The sequence below is a fragment of the Sinohyriopsis cumingii genome, chromosome 13, assembly GCF_028554795.1.
Source record: "Sinohyriopsis cumingii isolate HCF-2022 chromosome 13, ASM2855479v2, whole genome shotgun sequence".
Classification (NCBI taxonomy): Eukaryota; Metazoa; Mollusca; class Bivalvia; order Unionida; family Unionidae; genus Sinohyriopsis; species Sinohyriopsis cumingii.
The window spans coordinates 29,456,719-29,477,425 of NC_142973.1; the positions used below are offsets into that span (position 1 = coordinate 29,456,719).

Genomic DNA, 20,707 nt, shown 5'->3' on the forward strand with positions numbered 1-20,707 from the left:
TCACATGATTTTATTTTCTCCAAATGTTCTGGGTGATGTTGGGTCATCGACATCTGTGCATAAAGCACTATATTGTGTCACTTTAAAAGTTGCTCCATTGTTTCAATTTATTTTCAAAATTCCCGTGAATACAGTTGAAAAGGAACCCAAGTATGCTTCCATATCTCGGCCGTCTTTGTATATTCAAAAAATTTTTAAAAATCGGCTCACTTCACAGAATCCATAGTCAACTTCTGATGTTGGCTTGCTTTGCAATAAAATAACCTTTGTATTGATATCCTTTACAAAATAAAGTAACCGGGGTCAGCTTCTGAGATTGCCTGCTTTGTAATAAAAATAACCTTTTGTCTTTGATGTCCTGTCGGTATGTTCAAAGAAGGAGTTAACTGCTTGCTGCCAGTCGTGTTTATTCACCACCAGGGCTTATATGTGCTTGGTGTAGTAAGGATAATTATGTAACCCTAGCTGGTGAAAAGACTGTCGCTTGCACTCAAGTGAATGTGTTTTCAAATGATGATTTTATTTTTTTGGGCGATTTTTTTTGGGCGAGATATTGTCATACAGTAGACCTGGATATAATTCAATCTTGATTATTTTGCACCCAACACCGTGTCTTGCATGAATGGCATCTTCATGATATCAGTTGACTATTTCCCTCTTGTATGTGATTTTGTTGGCTCCAGTTTTTGTCGGATAACATGTTCAAACCTTTGAGCACAACCACACACAATTGTTTCTCAGAGTTCATGTCAATGAACAACATGGTGTGTGGTATCGGACATAATTGATACACGCTACAGTATGGAAGCTTACGCTACTTATACGAATTTCGTGGAAATATTTTATTCTTTAATGCTCATTTTGAAAAAAGAAATAAATGATAACAACACAAGGTTAGTTTCTTTCTTTTTATTATCAATTAAGCATTTTATTTATCTATTTTATTGCGACGTGCAGTGGGGGGGAGCACAAATGCAATACAAATTTATTTCGTTTCTTAAGTCTTGGGACATATGACCAAAGTGAAAAAATGTTTCACCATAAGTTCTGGGACGGGAAAAAAAATTATTATTTTATCGTGTCCCAACATATGTGGTAAATACGGTACTTAATATTATTATCACAATGACTGGAATGATACTGACACACTAATTACTTAATATTATTATTACAGTGACTGGAATGATACTGACATACTAAACACTTATTATTATAATCATAATGACAAATGATATTGACACACTAATTACTTAATATTACACAGAGCAAATTCATCTACTTTTAGGTAATTTCGGGGGGGGGGTGCAATTATTTTCTTATGAGTTGGAATATTTTATTTTGTTACCTCAAGACATGCGATTTTTTTCTTATAAATTGGAGCAAGATATTTTTCAACCTTTGACAGACAGAACTGTTTTATTTAAAAAGTCAGGTCCCTGCCTGAGAATGTTAAATTGTTGGTCCCTAGTATAATCAGGGTCTGCCATGGTATGTCTTGCATATATTCAGAAATACCAAGGTATGCAGTGGTACAAAATTTTGTTAGTATTCAGCTCATCTATTTACATAGAATTATTCAAGTAAATCTTTAAAATATGCAAGTAGCCAGTGTATATATATCTATGACGATGATGTTAATTTTATGTACCAGTTGTTTACATGTATGTCAGTTACAAAGATTTGTGCATGTTATTCCAGTTATACCAAGCAAAGTAGAAAGTCTCGGGTGGTATTAGTTCTTACTAATTGAGTCACCCTCTTTAAATGAAGAATTATCATAATACAATCACAGTTACAGAATGAAAAGCATCAAAGCAGACAGACTGAGAGGCAATAGTAAGTGATATATTGTACAGTTTTACCTCTAGTTTCAGTGACACAGCTGCTGAGCTTAACAGAGAGGTCCCTGTACAAACTCCTCCTGACACAGTGCCCTTTTCAGGAGTTATAGTTCCACCTGCTAAAATATGACACATAATTAAGTACAAAGTTAATGGAGAGGTCTGTAAATAAATTCCTCTAAAGCTGTACCAATGTCACTTTTCGCCGATTATGCCGATACAGTGTATAGCCGATTATTAGAATTGACGATACTGATTATGAGACCAATTATTTCAAGAAACTGCCTGTTCTACAGTTAGTGAAAGAACTAGTATTTGATTGACAAGTAAACCATGCCCTATTTTTGTTGTAACTAACAATGCCTAAATTGGTGCGGATTTATGTTAACAGTTCAAATGTGGTCTCAAGCTACCATACATGTGATAACTATTTCCCACATTTTATATCCCACCTTATTTCTTATTGTTAACTCATATATGCAAATAAAACTTTTTACTAAATACCTATTTATTTTGAATTAGATTTTTGGGGGCACATATGCTCTGTGATATGTTTCTACATTCCTTCTTTTAATTTAATGATGGTAATCAATGCTTATATATACGGTACAGTAATGCCAGGTCAAGTTGACTAGTGTAAGTTTCATTGGTGGGAATGGAGATCATAATTTGCTTGTCAAGAAAAAATCTACAGCATTCAGTGATCATTCCTGGCATTTAGGAAGGAGTTCACTAACAAGCAAAGCATGTAAAGCGCGATGTACTGTGTGAAGCTAGCCATGGGGGGGGATTTAATTCCTGAATGCATGAAATTGACGGTCGCATTATACGTCACTTATCTTACATTGCAAAGTACAATCATAGGGTTTTAGTATTAAAATGCCATTATCTAAATAAAGTTTCTTACAAAAATATTATTTGGAAAATAATATACATAATATAGATTTGCTTAATACCTGATGTTTCTATTAAAAAAAGAGAGAAAGTAGGAAAGTAGATATTTTACATTTGATAATGCATTTATTACAGGTGACAACAGTTAGACCGATGTACTAATGATGATGCACAATGCAAAGACCATGGAAGTAATGCAAAACAGTCATGTAATGATTTATTTTGCAATATTATGGCTGTATTGCTTGTTGTCAATAAAGTAATAACTATCCCATCTTTTTCAATTTTCATTGCCTATTACATTAATAGTCTTGGAAAAATATTCACTACTTATTCCGGTGACATTTTTTGAAAATTGGCAACAAAATATTGAGATTGGTGATTTTTTTGGAGACAACTTTTTAAAGCCAGGACCATCCCTGTAATGTGTATGCTGGAAGTTCAACGGCCACATGAGGCCTCATTTGGCTGGTTGGCTGCTGTGATTGGGATGAGTGCATGCATGGTATTGATAATTTGTTGTGAGCAGACAATCAGCGGTAGTTTACAGCAAGTGTGTTAAAAGTATTTACTTTTAAGAATATACTGTCTTTCAATTAACCTCCAAATAAAATGTTTATTCCTTAATTTCCACTATTTAATTCTGATTTAAAATTCAAGCCATGTCATGATGAATGTTATGATTAAATTTATATTTTTTTGTAAGATCATTTGTTTACATCGACACCGATTATTTCTGCTGATACCGATTATACCGATTGTTCCAATAATCGGCCCTATTATGAGTATGGCCGATCAATCAGTACAGCTTTAAACTTCTCCTGACACAGTACCCTTTTCAGGATTTTATAGTTCCACCTCCTAAAATGTGACACATTATTAAGTACAAGGTTAATGGAGAAGTCCACAAACAAATTCTTAATACAGTGCCCTTGTCAGGAGATATAGCTCCACCTATTCAGTTTGGACACATAATCAGGTATGACTTTAATGGAGAGGTCCCTGTATAAACTCATCTTGAAATATGCCCTTCTCAGGAATTAGAGTTCCACTTCCTAAATGTGGCATGGAATTAAGTATGCTAATATAAATTATTCCAGTAGCAATAAGCTTGAATTGGAATTTTGCAAGAACTTCACACCTCTATGGTCCCAGGATTGAGCTTGTTTTTTGGCATAATCAATGACTGGTTGAAACAATTATATTTAATCAACAGATACAAGTACAGTATACTCATTCTGCAATTAGTACTTAAGTAGCTGAGACCAAGGTGAGTAAAACTCAGACTTGAGTCCAAACTAGTGACTTGGGTATAGTACAATAAATGTAAAAAACACTAAAACTTTTGGCAATTGGAATTAATCAACATATATGCATTTTTGTCATGTTATTATTATATAAGCAAACATGTGCGATTATGTTGTAGAGGAACCCTGCACATTATTGGAAGAAGAATGCACTTCTTTATAAATATCAAAATGGATAATAATAATAATAATAATAAAAAATGAAATAAAACAAGAGCCACTCAGTGGCACTGATTCTCCAGACAAAAACGTTTTTTTCATGAATCCAAAATAAGACCATTTCCTCTTTTCATGTTGCTAAGAGCTGAAAAAACCTGTGTTATTCTTGAGTTATAACAAGATTTTAAAGATGTCCACCAGGGTGGCCATATTGGAGGTCAGATTGGCACCTTTTTCATTTAGAACCATGTCGACATTATTAGAAGTCTTTTGGTGATACCTCTTTATGTGATCATCCATTCAGAAGTAGCATTAACAAAATTGTAAGCTGGCCATCATGGCAGCCATACTGTATGTAAGAGTGGCATTATTTTCATTTTAGAAACAATTAGGTATCATAAGTAGTCTTTTAGTGAAAATCCCATATCAACATGACCATCCATTGAGAAGGAGTAGCAATAATAACATATTCAAAATGGTGACCATGGCAGCCATATGGGATGTCAGACTGGCATCATTTTTTTTTAAAGACCAACCAGACACCATAAAAAGTCTTTTAGTGAAAACAGCATCTTAATATGTCTTTATATTTGGAGTTGTGATAACAATGTTTTAATGATGATGGCCAGACTGGATGTAAGATCATTTTCATTTAGGACCAACTAGAGATCATAAGAAGTCTTGCAAGGAAACCCCATGTTGATAGGACCATCAACTACCATATATACTTGTGTACAAGCCCATTTGCATATAACCTGACCCCTCCCCAAAATTGAACAGGCAAAACATTAAAAAGTGCATGACCCACACATATTTAGCCAATACATAAGTCCATCTATATTGAAAACCTTGCTACTGCTAATCTGAAAGGATGGTCATATTCACATGGAGTTTCAGTATAGGAGGTCCTGGTGCTACGTGTTTAGGCTCTCATAAACAGTAACAAGAAAAAAGTGAAGACAATGAGCATTGTAAAATTTAACAACTAATTTATTTCCCTAGAAAAACAAGGTAAAAATGAGGAAAAGAACTTATGATTTTAAGAAACAAATCCAAAAATAATCCAAGAATAATCCAAGAATTAAAAATTAGAAGTCCTATTAAACAAATGTTCTAATGAATTTGAGTTCAAGTCCCAACGAAATCCAAAATGGAAGGTGATGACATATGCTATAACCAGTATAGTACTGATGTATATTCAGTTCTTTGTTGAACCACAGAAAATAATATTCCAGTGGTTGAATTCTGAATAAAATTTCAACAAATGTCTTTGTCTAAGAATTCTGTATGAGGATTTAATATTCTCAGGGAAAAGAATTAATAATTCCATAAAAAAAGTTTCATCTCAAACTGGTCACAATAGAATTAACACCTTGACATCCAAGTGTTTAAAAGCCTGACTGAGATTATTTCTCAAACCATCACTATTAAATCTGGCTACTGTGCAATTCCGGTAAAACCAGAATTTCAAAATAGAGGCTATTTACATGTCTAAAGTCATGTACACCCAGAACATCCTCGATTTCACCCTATAAATCCCACATTAAGAATTAATATAAAATACAAAAAAAGAAGTTGTTTACTTCAGCTCTTACTAATTCTGTATCAAGGTCAGGAACCAGGTCAGCATTAAGTTACAAAGTTCTAATATTAGGTGTTTATGAAAAAACAGTCAGGTCAAACTAATTTCTGGAAAATGTCAAATTCCAGTAAATAAAATTACATTACAATAGCATGTAATGGAATATAAAAAAATTAAAACTAATAAACAAACAATTAAATTAAATCAAATATAAATTAAATAAAATCAAATATGCATAAAAAAACCCACTGGAAGTTCAGGTTAGATATGAGATTTCATCTTTGGCAATCTACAATAACAATATATAGATGATCTAAAATGGATAATGAATTAATATTGAATTTATGAAATGAGTTGAATAATGTCCAGCTTTTGTGAGCCTAGGCTTGCAAAAGCTGGACATTATTTAATGAGCTTCATAAATTTAATATTAAATCATTACCCATTTGAGATTCTTTTTATCACATAGTTTTATTTCAGTAGAAATTATTTAGATTGAAAGAAGAACAAATAATTTTGTTCATTCTGACAGACACTGTACCCTTCATTTGTTGTGGGTAAAAAATAGTCCCAAAGAAAGTTGAAATAGTAAATGTATATTATACATTTTTGATAACTATAAATCAAAGAATAAGTATCCATCTAAATAAACAGAACATTTTACAAAAGACAAAACATTTGTCAACACAAAATGTCCAATGTGTGTAATGTCACATGTTTGATACAGTGCACAGTACCAGTTTGAGTTGGCCAACACAACACAGTGACAGTATTTACATTGAAATTTCACAACTAAACATTACATTGTTGCCATATTTGTGTAAAACTGAAGATTGCTTGATGCAGAAATACACATACACCTCTCCCTTGATAACTCACGCACAATGGGGTCCACAAATAGACCACACTATAAGCGAGGCGCAAGTTACCGAGGGACCTCCAAAATTTTTAAAAAGTCGCTTTGACATTGAGAAAACCATAGGGGGAGGGGGGCGGCGTTAGGGAAATGGGCTGTTTAATGACTGAATCCTCATTTTACAATCAAGTCGATAATAACTTTTAATAATGAAGTTGTTCATTATTCTGTTTAAATATCCAACATATGAAAGATCGTTCCAACTGGCTTGAACAACCATCACATGTACGCGAAAAATCTGTGTATTACATCACTGCTTTTTGTTTTCTTGATGAGTCTGGTTCACATAGTGGTATTTAATAGTATCTTGCCGAATCAGTAGTCTGCAATTTGGGAACTAGACTAACTGTTGATACACCACCAAACAAGATTCCTTTTCTTTCAAAAACATGCGACATTTATTTTGTGACACGTCTACATCAAAACTCAATTTTTTATTGTTCAATTAGTACAATGTTAATCTCTAAATGCCAGTTCAAGAATTTTATGAAACTCACTTGCCCACAATGGTCTGTATCTGTGAAATCAAGATCTTTATTTTACGAAGTATTCTTTTTGCTTTGCTGCCTTGTTATCTTTGATCGCAGTTATGAAAGAGTCATGTAATTTAAGGTAGTTTCTGTTACATACACAATAATGTTTATTACAGTGTTCAATTGATCAAATGAAGTGAATTCACCTGACATACGACCGAGGCTGCTAGATTTTAAGTTAGTCCGATTTTTGTGCCTTTAACTTTTCTTTTATTCCACCTCCTTTTCTTTTTATTCAAAATACATAATTAACGTGATAATATAAAGGACGCCAGCTTTTAATTCATTGCAACAATACAACAAATACTTATGTAAGTCAGTTATCAAAACACAGTTGGCACTTAATTAGGTTCTCAGAGAAATGCTCGCAGACATAGCTGTTATGGTAGATTTACGCATTTTACGTTTAATTACAAGAGAACACATTGCACTTGTGATGATTACACTTAAAAGGAACTAAAAGATGGAACTAGAACACAAATTTCAATTGATAAAAAAATTATTTAATTTGTATTTATTTATTAAAGTAATGTACTGCTTGGCATAAGTGACATTTTCATTGATCGAAATTTCCTTACATATCGTTAATTGCGGTGTACTAGGAATGTCATTTGGAAACAAAATGTAAAAAATTGTATGAGTTATTTGTAAATTTGATATTTCATAGTGTTGATTAAAATTTCCAGGTCCTATCTACCATTTTCAACGATAAAACGAGCGATACATCAAAGCTTCCATTACCGATTTTGATCACGATTTTCTTGAAGTTCAACAAATAGGGATGAATTTTTTGGGTGTTTTTGGTTTAAAAAATGGGATCCACACGTGTTATTGCAAGTTATCAGGGCACGAGTTATTGAGGGAGTGGTGTATTTACTTAATGTATTTGTGACCGGATATTTGCAGTATTTGATTTGGAACATTAGACTGTGCAGAAGACGTAAACAAATATCGTTTTGAGTTGGACTTACATCACATATTTACCGTGTAAATAAGCTGTGGTTGGATAAAGTTCTGTCAGTTGGGGAGACCGGTTTATGTTTACATTCTTCTGCGAACAAAGGTGAGTTTATTTACTTCAGTAAGTTCACGTTTAAACCAAGCTTGTATATAGGGTGGATTCCATGCTAGAGATGTATCGTCCATCCATTCCCACCCCCACCTTCATTATCATCTCAGCAATACCGGTAGTTTTACTGGTTGTTATTGTTCTTGTTTTGGGTTTTTTGCCATTTGTCATGTTATATGTTATACATGACATAACAAACCCATGTATGGGTAAATTGGCAATATTGAAACAGATGAGACCATTTTGTTCCAATTCCCTTTCATGAGTCAATTAATAAAATGGCAGCCAAAAATGTTCAGTTAAAACAAAAACTTCTAGAAGGAGGGGTTAAAAAAGTTTTCCCATGATCACAGCCAATTGGTAAAGAGAATACTGCACAATAATATCATGGGCTTATTTGGACCAATCAGAATCACATAAAGTGATATATTCACATGTATAAAATAACAAATATTAAACTGCACACACTATAGCAAAGTGTACCGGCTATGTGATAAATACTGGTAGCCAATATGAATACTTAAATTTGAACTTATCCTGCAGATAAACTGACCCCCCTTCTTCCAGGTTTTTCTTTTCCCTAAATTATTCAACTTATACATGAGTATATAGAGTATATATGGTAGCCTGTAAATATTTCTCCAGTTCTTAAGTGAACATTTAAAAACTGAGATAAAAACTAAGATAAAATGTGATCTCCTCTGGCATATACCTAATATTTAGCTTCAAGGAGGTTTTGAAATTATTTTTGTTTTGCCATTGCAGATATGAAAAACTAAATGCCACATATACCCATGTATTACTTAAGGGGAAGAACAAGCTTTGACTGATAATGAGGTAATTAATGGTATAACACATACCCATTAAAATTCATAATGAAATTCAATGGCTTAAAGCTTCCAAGAACAGGAGATTTGGTTTGATAAATGCTTTGAAAATACCTTATTAACAATTTCATGTTTCACTTAAACTTGGAAGACATTATGATGTTATCTTCAAAACAGAAGAAATAATGCAATTTCCTCGACAAAGAAAATCTCATCTAGAACAAATCAGGCATGGGAATGAGGATGAATACCAACAAAATCTATCACATTGTACTTCCTGCAGTAGCAAAGGATGTCTGTGGCCACAGGTACTTGAAGAATGAAAACTGTTGACAACACCCAGTCCTATTCTATAAAGTTTTCTAACTTACAAAAGGTGATAAATTGGGCATTTTAAAATCTGCCCCATTACTAAGCTACATTAATTTCTGGCTGAGCTGGGGTTTTTTAAACCAGGACTAGAACAAGCAATAACCACCAATGAGAATTCAGTGAAACATACCTCACCATGCTACACACTGGTAAAGCAGCTTTCAAATCAACCAAAGTAGACATGATACAATTCAAAGTAGAAGCTTTGCATAAAAGTGGATATTAAATGAGAATAAAGTACTTCATTATACATGAGGAACATATCTGGAATGTATAGTATATACTGAACATGCTGACGGGTTTTGATAATTAGTATGGAAGGGTGGGGGGGGGGCTGATTACAAACCATCTAACATTGTGTTCATTTATAGACAACGGGCAAGTATTCACAATAGTCTTTTTGTTTTTACTAATAAAAATGAGTGTGTTTAATGTTTATTTTTGGATTTAAGTTCTTGCTTCCCTGATGAAAAGCTTATTTAGCTCGAAATGTTGAGAGGCCATTTTATATTTTTGCCATTATCAGTTTGTGTGGGTGAGTGTGTCTCTTTCTCTCTCTCAAATGCTGGCAGATAATATACTCTGTGTCTAATTGGGTTGCCTCAAGTGCACCTACACATATACAAATATTTGCATATAATATACTACAATATACAAATATTTGCATATAATATACTACACAGATACAAATATTTGCATATAATATACTACACACATATGCAAATATTTGCATATAATATACTACACACATATGCAAATATTTGCATATAATATACTTTTGCCATCTCACCAGTGTTTGCAGCAGGTGATAAGTCAATTTTGTAGCAAGGAACTGTAGAGGAGGATGTAGGGATGATCTCAGCTACCAGAATTTTGTTGATGTACAACCAGAGTGCATCTCCCCCTCCCACTGTGACTTTCTCTGTTCCCAGGAACCTGAAGGCACCCCTCATTGCACTGGTAAACCTGTAATAAACATGAAATATGGCCATGACCTTGTTACTTGCTACTCTTCCTTGTAACATGCTGCACCTGCAATATACATGTTACATACATGTTACTCTTCCATGTAACACGTACCTCCAATATTCATGTTAAATGATGTACAACATGACTATTAGATATTACACAATGAGTGGATTCTTTTTCCTCTTTCTAAGCAGTCAAGGATCAAACTTTGAGGTTGAACCCAACAAATTTGGCTGTCACATTTATTTTCTAATCCACATATGTTAAAAACCCTTCCTTTCATATCTAAAACTCTCTCAGTTAGGTGGTTGGTCTGGATACAATGTGTGCTAAAACACTATTGCACTTTTAGGTAATTCTAAGAAGAATTAATTATAAGACTTTGAAAAAAGACATTAAAGACCCAAGGGCATCTTTATGTCCAACATTCACTTCCTTAACTAACAGTGTATGGCACTGGTATTTCTATAAAACACGTATTACCTTGCTATAACACTTAGAGCCAACCGTGTTATGTACCAAACTTCCATATAGTGCAAAATATTGGTAACTGTATAAATGTATAGGTCTGGATGTAAAAGGGGTTGGGGGAGATGAAATTTTAGTAATAAGAAATCTATCTTTGTCACCTCAATTTAGTTTTGCACTAAAATTTGCCATTTTATAGCATTACGAAAACAAACATATCTCACTGACATTTTGTGTAGTTTATCTTGAAACCAAACTCATCATGCAATTGGTAAGTCCACATCTTACATAACTACTCACTCCTGTCAAACAGCTCTAACTAAAATAACAACTGTATGGTTCAGCAAATGAACAAGGGAAACCTAACTGGAATTGTTTACTTGGATTTTAAAAAGGCATTTGATTTTGTCAATCATTCCATATTACTGTCAAAATTTAAATGCTACAAGTTTCTCGACAACCAGCCATTATAGCCTCTTATCTACAACAAAGCCATAGCATGTGTGCACAGAAGTACATCACAAACATAAAGTATCAAAGCCTGTCTTCTGCAAGGATCAGTCCTTTGACCTCTCTTATTTCTTGTTTTCATATATGATCTAGCATTATTGCAAGTGTTTCAGATATTGACCTTTTTTCTGGTTATTCTATGCTTAATTCATCTGGATCTTCTCCACATTATATTCCCCTATTTTTCCAAAGTCTGACTCTAAGGGAAATAATGCTGTTTACTGATCAACATATTTATTTGATTTAGTTTTTTGGGATATGTGATGATAGGTATATATTTTCAATCTTTCTTTGTTTCATTTAAATGTTAACATATAAGATACAGTGTAAAACTGGGTGCTACTCATGTGAGTTTCTTAACAAGTGACACCTTTGTACTTGCCAACAGAAGGATCAAATTTTGAATCAATGTAACAACAATGCCTTACAACAAGCAAAGATCAAACCAAATGTCACCTCACTAAAAGAGGTGTACATGCACTTACTGACATTGGTGGAAAGGTGAACGTCATTTTACTTGCAGAGAAAACAACACAGCATGATTCCCAAATGATCACTTATCGAGTTTAAACAAAATAGAATTTACACGGACATAAATATAGTGAATATTTATATATAAAAGTTTATCTCTGAAAATGAAGTATAGTACATATTTTGTATAACTTCTATTTACTATATTATTATTCTTTTCACTTTGTCAAAAGCTTCAGCTAGACAGGGAAAGTAACGAACATGGAGATAAATGGTATAAACAAGGGGTGAAATCTCTCTCTCATTCAAAACCTCTATATCCCATATGTTTTTATCTTGTCATTCTTGTAATTATTACTTTATTAAAAATACCTAAATGCCTGGTGTGTTTTTATCTTAGTGATTTTAATTTTTAGAAAAGAAATGCCAAAAATCTAATACTATTACCAGATATCAATTCCAACTGTGATCTTCCTTTTTCTGGATAAGTGATTTTCATCAACTGTGTTCCTGAACCAATACAGTTACTTCCCTTGTACATTTAACTAGGTCCCAATAGGGTGTTCTTTCAACAGCAGCAACTGTGCATTCTACTGAATACATTTTGCAATAAAAAATGTTCTATGCTTGTTGAAGGCATTATTAAGATCCAAAGTGATTCTCATATTAGGATATTCTTTCAATGGAGATTATATTTGAATGGTGTTTGATAATTCTCCATTCCTCCCCCTTCTTGTGTTTCGTAAATTGTGATTTTGTCTGCACATTTGGCAGTTTAAAATCGATTGTTGTGCCAATGACTTGACAGATATGATATGCATTTATTCTGCATACAGGTCATAAGTTAACATAACATACAAACAAATCTATATTCACCTCTTCATTATTTATTACTTTCTTATACCAATCCTGAAGATATCTTAGTGGCAAAAGTCAATCTGTGGATACATGAAATCACTTAAACATTTTGCTAGTGTCATTATATATGTTATATTATTACTATGTATCATGTCTGTTATTGTGTCATAACAGATGCTATGTAATTATTATGTGTCATGTCTGTTACAGTGTCATTACATATGTTATATAATTACTCTATCATGTCTGTTACATAAGCCCTGATTTTATGCATGCCATGACAAGTCATGCTTTACATTGTAAAACAGAAGCTAAATTTTTTAAATGAGATGCTAACACTTTTAAATTCTACATAAAATCAATAGGTGTCTTTCCTACTGTAAGTGCAAACCATCCAGAAGCTTTGGTCAAAATAAATTGTCTAGAACAAATATTATTATGCAAAAATCATTATTTTCCTTCAGGCTTCTCTCTTATCCAAACATCAAGTCATCCACTAACTTTGGTGAAGGTACATGGTCAAGAACTCAAAATTTTTGTGGAGACACCATTTGTCTTCTTTCAATCACATGACCATGACCTTTAATCTACTGACCCCAAAACCAACAGGTTTTTTTCTTACTACAAGCGCAAGCCATCCATAAAGTTTGGTACAAGTTTGTGATGTGAAAATATGTTATTATGCCAAAGCCATTTTTCTCTATTCATTCACAAAAACCTTGACCTTGCTCTTTCTACCCCATAATTGACAGACTTCTTTATGCCAATAGCATGTCATCCATACAGTTTTGTAACTGTTGTTGGTAGAGAACTCTAGTTATTGTGTGGAAGCATTTTTCTTTCATTTCAAACAATCATGACCTTTAATCATTTAACCTCAAGTGCAAAACAAAGTTTGGTTACTATGGATGATGGACAACTTGAGTTATTGGGCAGTAACCATTTTTTTGTTTTTCAGTCACATTGACCTTGACCTTTGCACCTCAAAACTAATAGGATTCTAATATAATCCAAGGGCAAGCCATCCAAAAGTTGGTACCTGTTTATGGTGGATAGTACTGTATGAAAACCAAATTGGAGAAAAAACACATGTATGGTTGGACAACATAACATACATTGCATTATCTTATGTTAGGCAAACAAAAACTAAACTTATATCCCTCCTCTGTCATTTCCATTATTAACTTATACTAGCTTGGACCTAGCATAATATAAATAAAATCTGAAGAATTTAAACCCCGACATATCAGTGACCATTGGTTATGCATCTTTACCCAAAGTTATGGAAAGTCCCACTGCAGTCTGCTTGGTACTGAGCTCCATAGCCCTGACCATCCACTGGGAAAAATGCATTGGACCAGTACCTGTGTTGAAACAACAAAAAGAATGCAATTATAGAATGATATGGACTCATAACAAATAAAGCTGGTAATCAGCAAAACTCTTTGTTATCTTTCAGATATATTATAAAAATAACAATACCTTAAAATCAAGCTTATTTTACAACTGATCTTTGTATAAAACAGATAATAACAAATAATGCTGGTAATCAGAAAAACTCCTTTATCTTTCATATCTACGATACATGTACCATAATACCTCAAAACCAGCTCATTTTATAACTGACCTTACAATGAAGTAGATATGACCAAAATATCAATACAATGAAACCCAACTTAGCAGATACTTCCAAACAAAATACAACTGCTTATAAAAAAATTCATAAAGCTCCCTTTTTAAAACTTTGCCCACCATTTATCCCTCTAAACAAATGATACTTTGTCCATACTGGACAAAATTGTGCCATCTCTTGAGTATCCAATATAGACAGGTTACATTATACAGGAGGACCCCATGTAAAGGACACCTGTTCATAATAGACATAATATGTGGTGTCTTCTATAGATTAGCTTTGTTATATTCCATGCCAGTGTACTTGATAATGTGCAGAGATCTAAATTAGTATTTGGTATTTTATTCCCAGTGTTGAAACGGCACTTTTTACATATCTGACTGGGTATTTTGAGCATCACAAAACACAAAATTACTATTCCAAAAATGTGCCTTCATTATCTAAATATTAATGATTCCTTTCTAAATGTGTCAAACAGCTTCATGATCAAGACTAATTCAAGGTGTACTTGATTATACAGCTCTGTCTGAACAAGCGTTCAAACACTATTATTTCAAACAAACACTTAGATCATAAACTTGTACTGATAGCACAGTTTACATTGATTGAATCAGACTTCATAAAAGATGTACTGTGCTTACAGAACAAGCAATATATACAATGACAACTTTTTCTTAAATGCTTCAAATCAGATTATTTTGTTTCATTTTAAATGTATTAAATAATTTATTTATGCAGTTTTAACAAATTTGCCTGCATACAATATGTAAATATACAACTTATCCTGAGCTACATCACTGAAAAAATCTTTTACATTTCATCCTGATAATTTAATCGAATCTTCATAACTCATGTGATTTTGTAATCAAGGTCTACAAAAAACAACAACATGGAAACCATTTATAAGTCATTTGTTTCAACTGATCTTACAGATAAAGTAACAAATATCTGTGTATTTTGTATCTGAACCTGGTTTTAGATAAATTCTTTTTCTTATGTATCTTGTCCCATGGTTAAAGAAATTTTGTCACTACATAGTCACAAAGGGCTTGTGATATATGTATTCTATGTGCTTTATGCAAGAAATAAAGTAAGTTTTTAAAATAACCACAGATTTTATTACAAATAGTGGACTCAATATGAAAAATACCATGATATAACTGCTATAGTTTCAAGTCTTTAACATTTTCAATGAACAAAATAGTATGGCATTTAACATTTAGCAATTAAAATTAATCAGAAACATTTATGATTTATTCTTGATTTATCAATAAAATTTCTATTTAATTACCTCTTAAGAGTACCAGTCTGTGCAGCCAAAACAATGGTGAATTCTTTCACATAGTTTGTCCCGGGTACATTCCTATACCAGTCTGAGAATGTGTCAAAAGTGGGTGACTTTGAAATGGCTAGCCATGCCCCATAGGGGCTGGGAATGTAGGTTGGGGTGGAGAGGGATAACCCTGTACCATCAAAGTCAGGGTGCACATTGCTGAAGTCATAGTAGGTGATCTTGAGTTCCAGATCAGATGTACCAATAGATGCATTTGATATTGCTAAAAAAAAAACACACACAAAATAGTTAGCTAAACTTTATATCACTTTGTTTTCTTCCTTGAAATTATTTAAAGTATTTATTTTGTGAGAAATTATGGTTATGAAAATCATAGAGTAAGCAGGAATCTATAGCTTATTACTAGTGTAAAGACCTTGTGATAAGTCTTATTGATCCCTTTTTCAATAGGATCAAATTTCTGATCCAAACAAGGCTTGTCAGTTACAAGTGGATTAACTACAACCTTATCTCCAGCTAAGTTGTTGCCTAATAATAAATGGATACCCTCAATAGGTAAAGAATACACTGTTCCAGCTGTCACAGGTCCTGAGACTAAGTCTGATGACAAATTTACACAATGGAAAGGAACATTAACAAAGTCACACTCTACTCCCTGAATAACACTCTCATTAGGAAAGGACTTCTCAAAAAAAGACAAAGTACCTGATAAAAAAGACTGAGAAGTTCCTATGTCCCTTGAAATTTTAATAGGGATAGGATTGGCTGGATCACCCAAGAATGATATAGAACCCTTAAACATTGAATGGTTCATAATTCTCCATAATAAAATCAGACTGGGATTTATTAGACCCAACAAATGTATTGCTTTCAATACCTGACCATGACCTTGAACTCTCAGAAATAAGAGCATTTGGAATAGGTCTGTCTTGATTCTGATGCCTATTTTTTAATTTGCTGCAATCAGAAATGACCTGTCCTTTTTTCTTGCAATAGGTACACGTAGGAAGACATAAGGACTTCTGATCAATCTTATCAGAAATTTGATTACTAAAAGTTGTGCCAGATTGAGATTTTAAAAGGCTTGTATTAGGCTGAAATTCTTTTTTACCAGAAGACTGGTGAGTGAAAGACTTACAGACAAAAGAAACTTTATGAGCTAAGGAATACTTATCAGCAGTATGAGCAGCATTTTCCAAAGTTTCAACCTTATGCTCATTAAGATAAGTCTTAACGTCACAATGGACACAGTTCTTGAGCTCCTCAACTCCCTTATTTACCATATATATTGGAACACTGTATTTGTTAGGACACCATAAATTAAGAAAGTAATCTTTTGTGCACTGTATGTTCTGGGACACATCATTTTTTTTCTTTGAGTCATAAGTTGTGGGACACCTTTTAAATCATTTGAAAATTACATGTTGGAAAATGTACTCCAACTGAAATTTTATTTGAAAATATATGAAACTGTGTACTTGAGATAAAACTCTTTAATCCACTGCAGTGTCATCTCATCAATATAACCCTTCTCCTGCACATGTATGATCCATTCTTTTGGTGCATGAATATTGTTTTTTTTAGCAATCTCATGCTGTGAAAAATTATCATTGGAGGCAACTGATCTCCTTAAGTGGAAACTGCAGTGACAGAAGTCAGATTTTTATTTCATCTGCACCAGTCATGTTAATTCTCACACTTTTAACCCCCATATTATCATCAGTCCATCAAGGAATGAGACCAAAGTGCACATGAATTCCATCCATGTTAATGATCATATTGTCAATGAAATCATCTTCTTCTATTCTGGCCTTCATGAATTCATCAAGTGATTTTGTTCTCCATATCTTCTGGTCATTGCTGGGTCATTGATGTCCATTCAGGAAGCACTACGCTATGTCTCTTTAAAAACTGTTCCATTTTTTAAATTTATTTTCAAAATTCCAGTGAATATCAGTAAAATGGAACCAAAGTTAGCTTCCATATTGTGACTGACTTGTATATTCAAGAGAAGAAAATAAATCAGCACACTTAAAAGCATCCAAAGTAGGCTTCAGAGGTCAGCTTGCTTTGTAATAAAATAACCTTTGCATTGATATCCTTTTTAAAAAAAAGATCAGCTTAAAAGTATCCAAAATCATCCTCAGAGGTCAGCTTGCTTTGTAATAAAAAAATAACCTTTGTCTTTGATGTCCCATTAGTAAGTTCAAACACTGAGTTTACTGCTCACTGCCAGTTGTGTTTATTCACCACTCAAGCTTCTATCTGCTTGGCATCTGTAGTTATAATTAATACAAATGGGCATTGATGTTTGCAGGTAAACAGTATACACAGCAATAACTTGCTTCAAAAATACTTTTTGTAACCCATGCTAGTGAAAAGATTGTCATTTGCACTCAAGTAAATGTATTTTCAAATGATGATTTTTATTTACAAGATACTGTCATATAGTTGACCTGAATATAATTCAATCTTGGTGCACCTAACACCATGCCATGCATGAATGACAGATGCCTATGAGCAATGAATTGATTATTTCACACTCATTTGCAATTTTGTTGAATCCAGTTTTCAGTCAAATAATATATTAAAATCTTAGTTTGAGTACAACCAAACATGATTTGTTTCTCTATTTTCCCATCAATGAACAATGTGTTGTGCATTATTGGTCATAAGCGAAACATGCTACAGTATGAATGCATACACTATATATACAGAGTTCATGGATATATTTTATTCTTTAATGCTCATGATAACAAAAAGAGGAGTAAGTTATAACAATACAAGGTTAGTTTCTTTCATTTTATTATCAAATAAGCATTTTGTTTAGCAATTTTATTGCAATGTGCGGTGGGGTGTGCGTGCAAATTCAACACAAATTTATTTGTTTCTTAAGTCTTGGGACATATGACCTAGGTGAAAAAAGTTTCACTATAAGTTCTGTGACAGGAAAAATTCTGCATTTTATCTTGTCCAAATATATACAGTAAATATGGTAATGCAAGTTGTCTGAGATTTTTGTAATCTTGATCTACTTTCTTGGCTAAACACCACCTATCAAATAACTGCTCTTTTTATCTTGAAAATTCAACGAGTTTGTCCAGTTCCATTTTTTATCATTCCTGAACTTTTGTTGATAAGCCTCTGGAACCAACTCATAACCCTTCAAAATGCATTCCTTAGCCAGATTATAGTCAGCACTTTGCTGTACTGAGAAAGAAGTGTAGATGTCTCAGGCTTGCCAAAAAGTGCACTTTGTAGTAATAGAGTCCAATCTTCTCTTGGCAATTTAAAATTTTCAGTAATATTTTTCACAATGAGGAAAATATTTATCTACTTTCTCTAAATGGGGGTAATAACCTAATATTCTTAGTAAAATAAAATTTGAATTAGTGTGTAAGGTGGATTTGTGCTTTTCACTTGCCAGTTCTAATTCATTTAATCTAAATTGATATTCTATTTATTCCTTTTCTTTTTCTCTCTGTATTGCATTTGTTTTTCCTCTTTCTGTAACTGCATCCATCTCTCTCTCCTCTTTCTCTAGTTGCATTTGCATTTGTTTTTTTTTTCCTCTTTCTACATCTGCATTTGTTTTTCTTCTTCTGCAACTGCATTTATCTCTCTCTCTCTCTCTCTCTCTCTCTCTCCTCTTTTTGTAACTGCATTTTCCTCATTCTTTCCTCTTTGTGCATTTGTCTTTCTTGAAGCTCAAGCTTTCTTAACTGGATTTCATTCTTGTATTTTAATTTCAATTCCATAAATTGTAATTAGAGTCAGATGCAGACTTACCAATCAAATCCAAAGCACTTTTATCCAAAACATTCTTTTCCACCAAATACTGGACCAAAATATTTGTTATTTCTTGTTTCATTAAAGAAGCCTTTGCCTCAGAAAGATCATATTTTCTGGCAAGATGAAGTAATTCATCCTTTTTCAAGAAGTCTAACTGTTCCTGGGTAGAATTTAAAATAAAGATGTGAAATAATGCCTGGGACTTAGAAAATTCTAAAACAAGGTGAAATTAAATTTCAAAACAAAAATTTTCTAAAATAGTTTAGAGTAATTCATATCCTGAATGAGCCCACAATTTTCTGTTACAAGTCTATGCTCTTAAAATAAGCAATAAAAAAGAGTGAAAATCAACAAGCTTTTATTTCACAAGAATACAATGTAAAAATTTAATAAAAAGGAACTTATGGTATTATGAATTAAATCCCAAATAATCCTAGAATTACAGACTGAAGTCTTAATAATTTAAAGTCCTGAATAAAATTCAGCAGAAGTCCAAATTAAATCCAAAAATGAAGGTGATGATGTGTCTGTCATAGCTCATAGAGTGTTGGTGTGCCAACAGTCTTTTGCTGAATCACAGTATTATAATTCAAGGTTTGAATTCACTATAAATTCCAGTGAATGTCTCTATCCAAAATTTTTATTAAAGCACTTTTGTATTTTCAGTGAAATAAACACTTTAATTCAATAATTTGAAGAAAATAGATTCCAGCCCAAAATAATAATGGACACAACGTATAATACAACTTGATTGTGCTAGAACTTAATGCACAAATTAATTTTCCCTTAAATGTATTTGTTATTATTAAAAACCAGAACCTGGATTATGTCAAATACACTCAGGAAATTCCAAAACTAGACTTAAGCCCAAATAAACATATTTACTTCTATTAATAACAATTCTGATTTTAAACCCATACACATAGATAATAAGTTAGCTATGTATAAGTTTCTTAAAGACTAAAATTTAATAAAGGTAAATTCAGGTCAAGCAGAGATGAACTCAATTTTGGACAAGGTCAAGTCCAACATACAATGTTACATTACAATAGCATGTAATGAAATATATAAAATAATAAAATAACTAACAAACAATGTAAATTAAATATACATAACACTCTTACATCATTTCTTTAAACCCTAAGGGACCCCACGGGATGACACATAGATCATGTGAAGTACATCATTTCATTAAACCGTTTTTACCTTAAG

General features: G+C 32.8%; 1 protein-coding gene across 2 annotated transcripts in view; it reads right to left on the minus strand.

The window, feature by feature from the left end:
• The window catches only part of LOC149785120 (uncharacterized), a 279,057-nt gene that overhangs the window by 104,669 nt on the left and 153,681 nt on the right, over positions 1-20,707 (minus strand). The window contains exons 29-32 of one of the 2 annotated variants that reach the window (XM_089978887.1): positions 15,701-15,965; positions 14,051-14,140; positions 10,291-10,466; positions 1,863-1,957 (exon numbers count right to left, since the gene is read on the minus strand). In XM_089978887.1, coding sequence (XP_089835013.1) covers positions 1,863-1,957; positions 10,291-10,466; positions 14,051-14,140; positions 15,701-15,965 — 626 coding nt within the window. Of the gene's footprint in view, positions 1-1,862; positions 1,961-10,290; positions 10,467-14,050; positions 14,141-15,700; positions 15,966-20,707 lie in introns of both variants that reach the window. The other variant, XM_089978886.1, reaches the window with a different exon arrangement.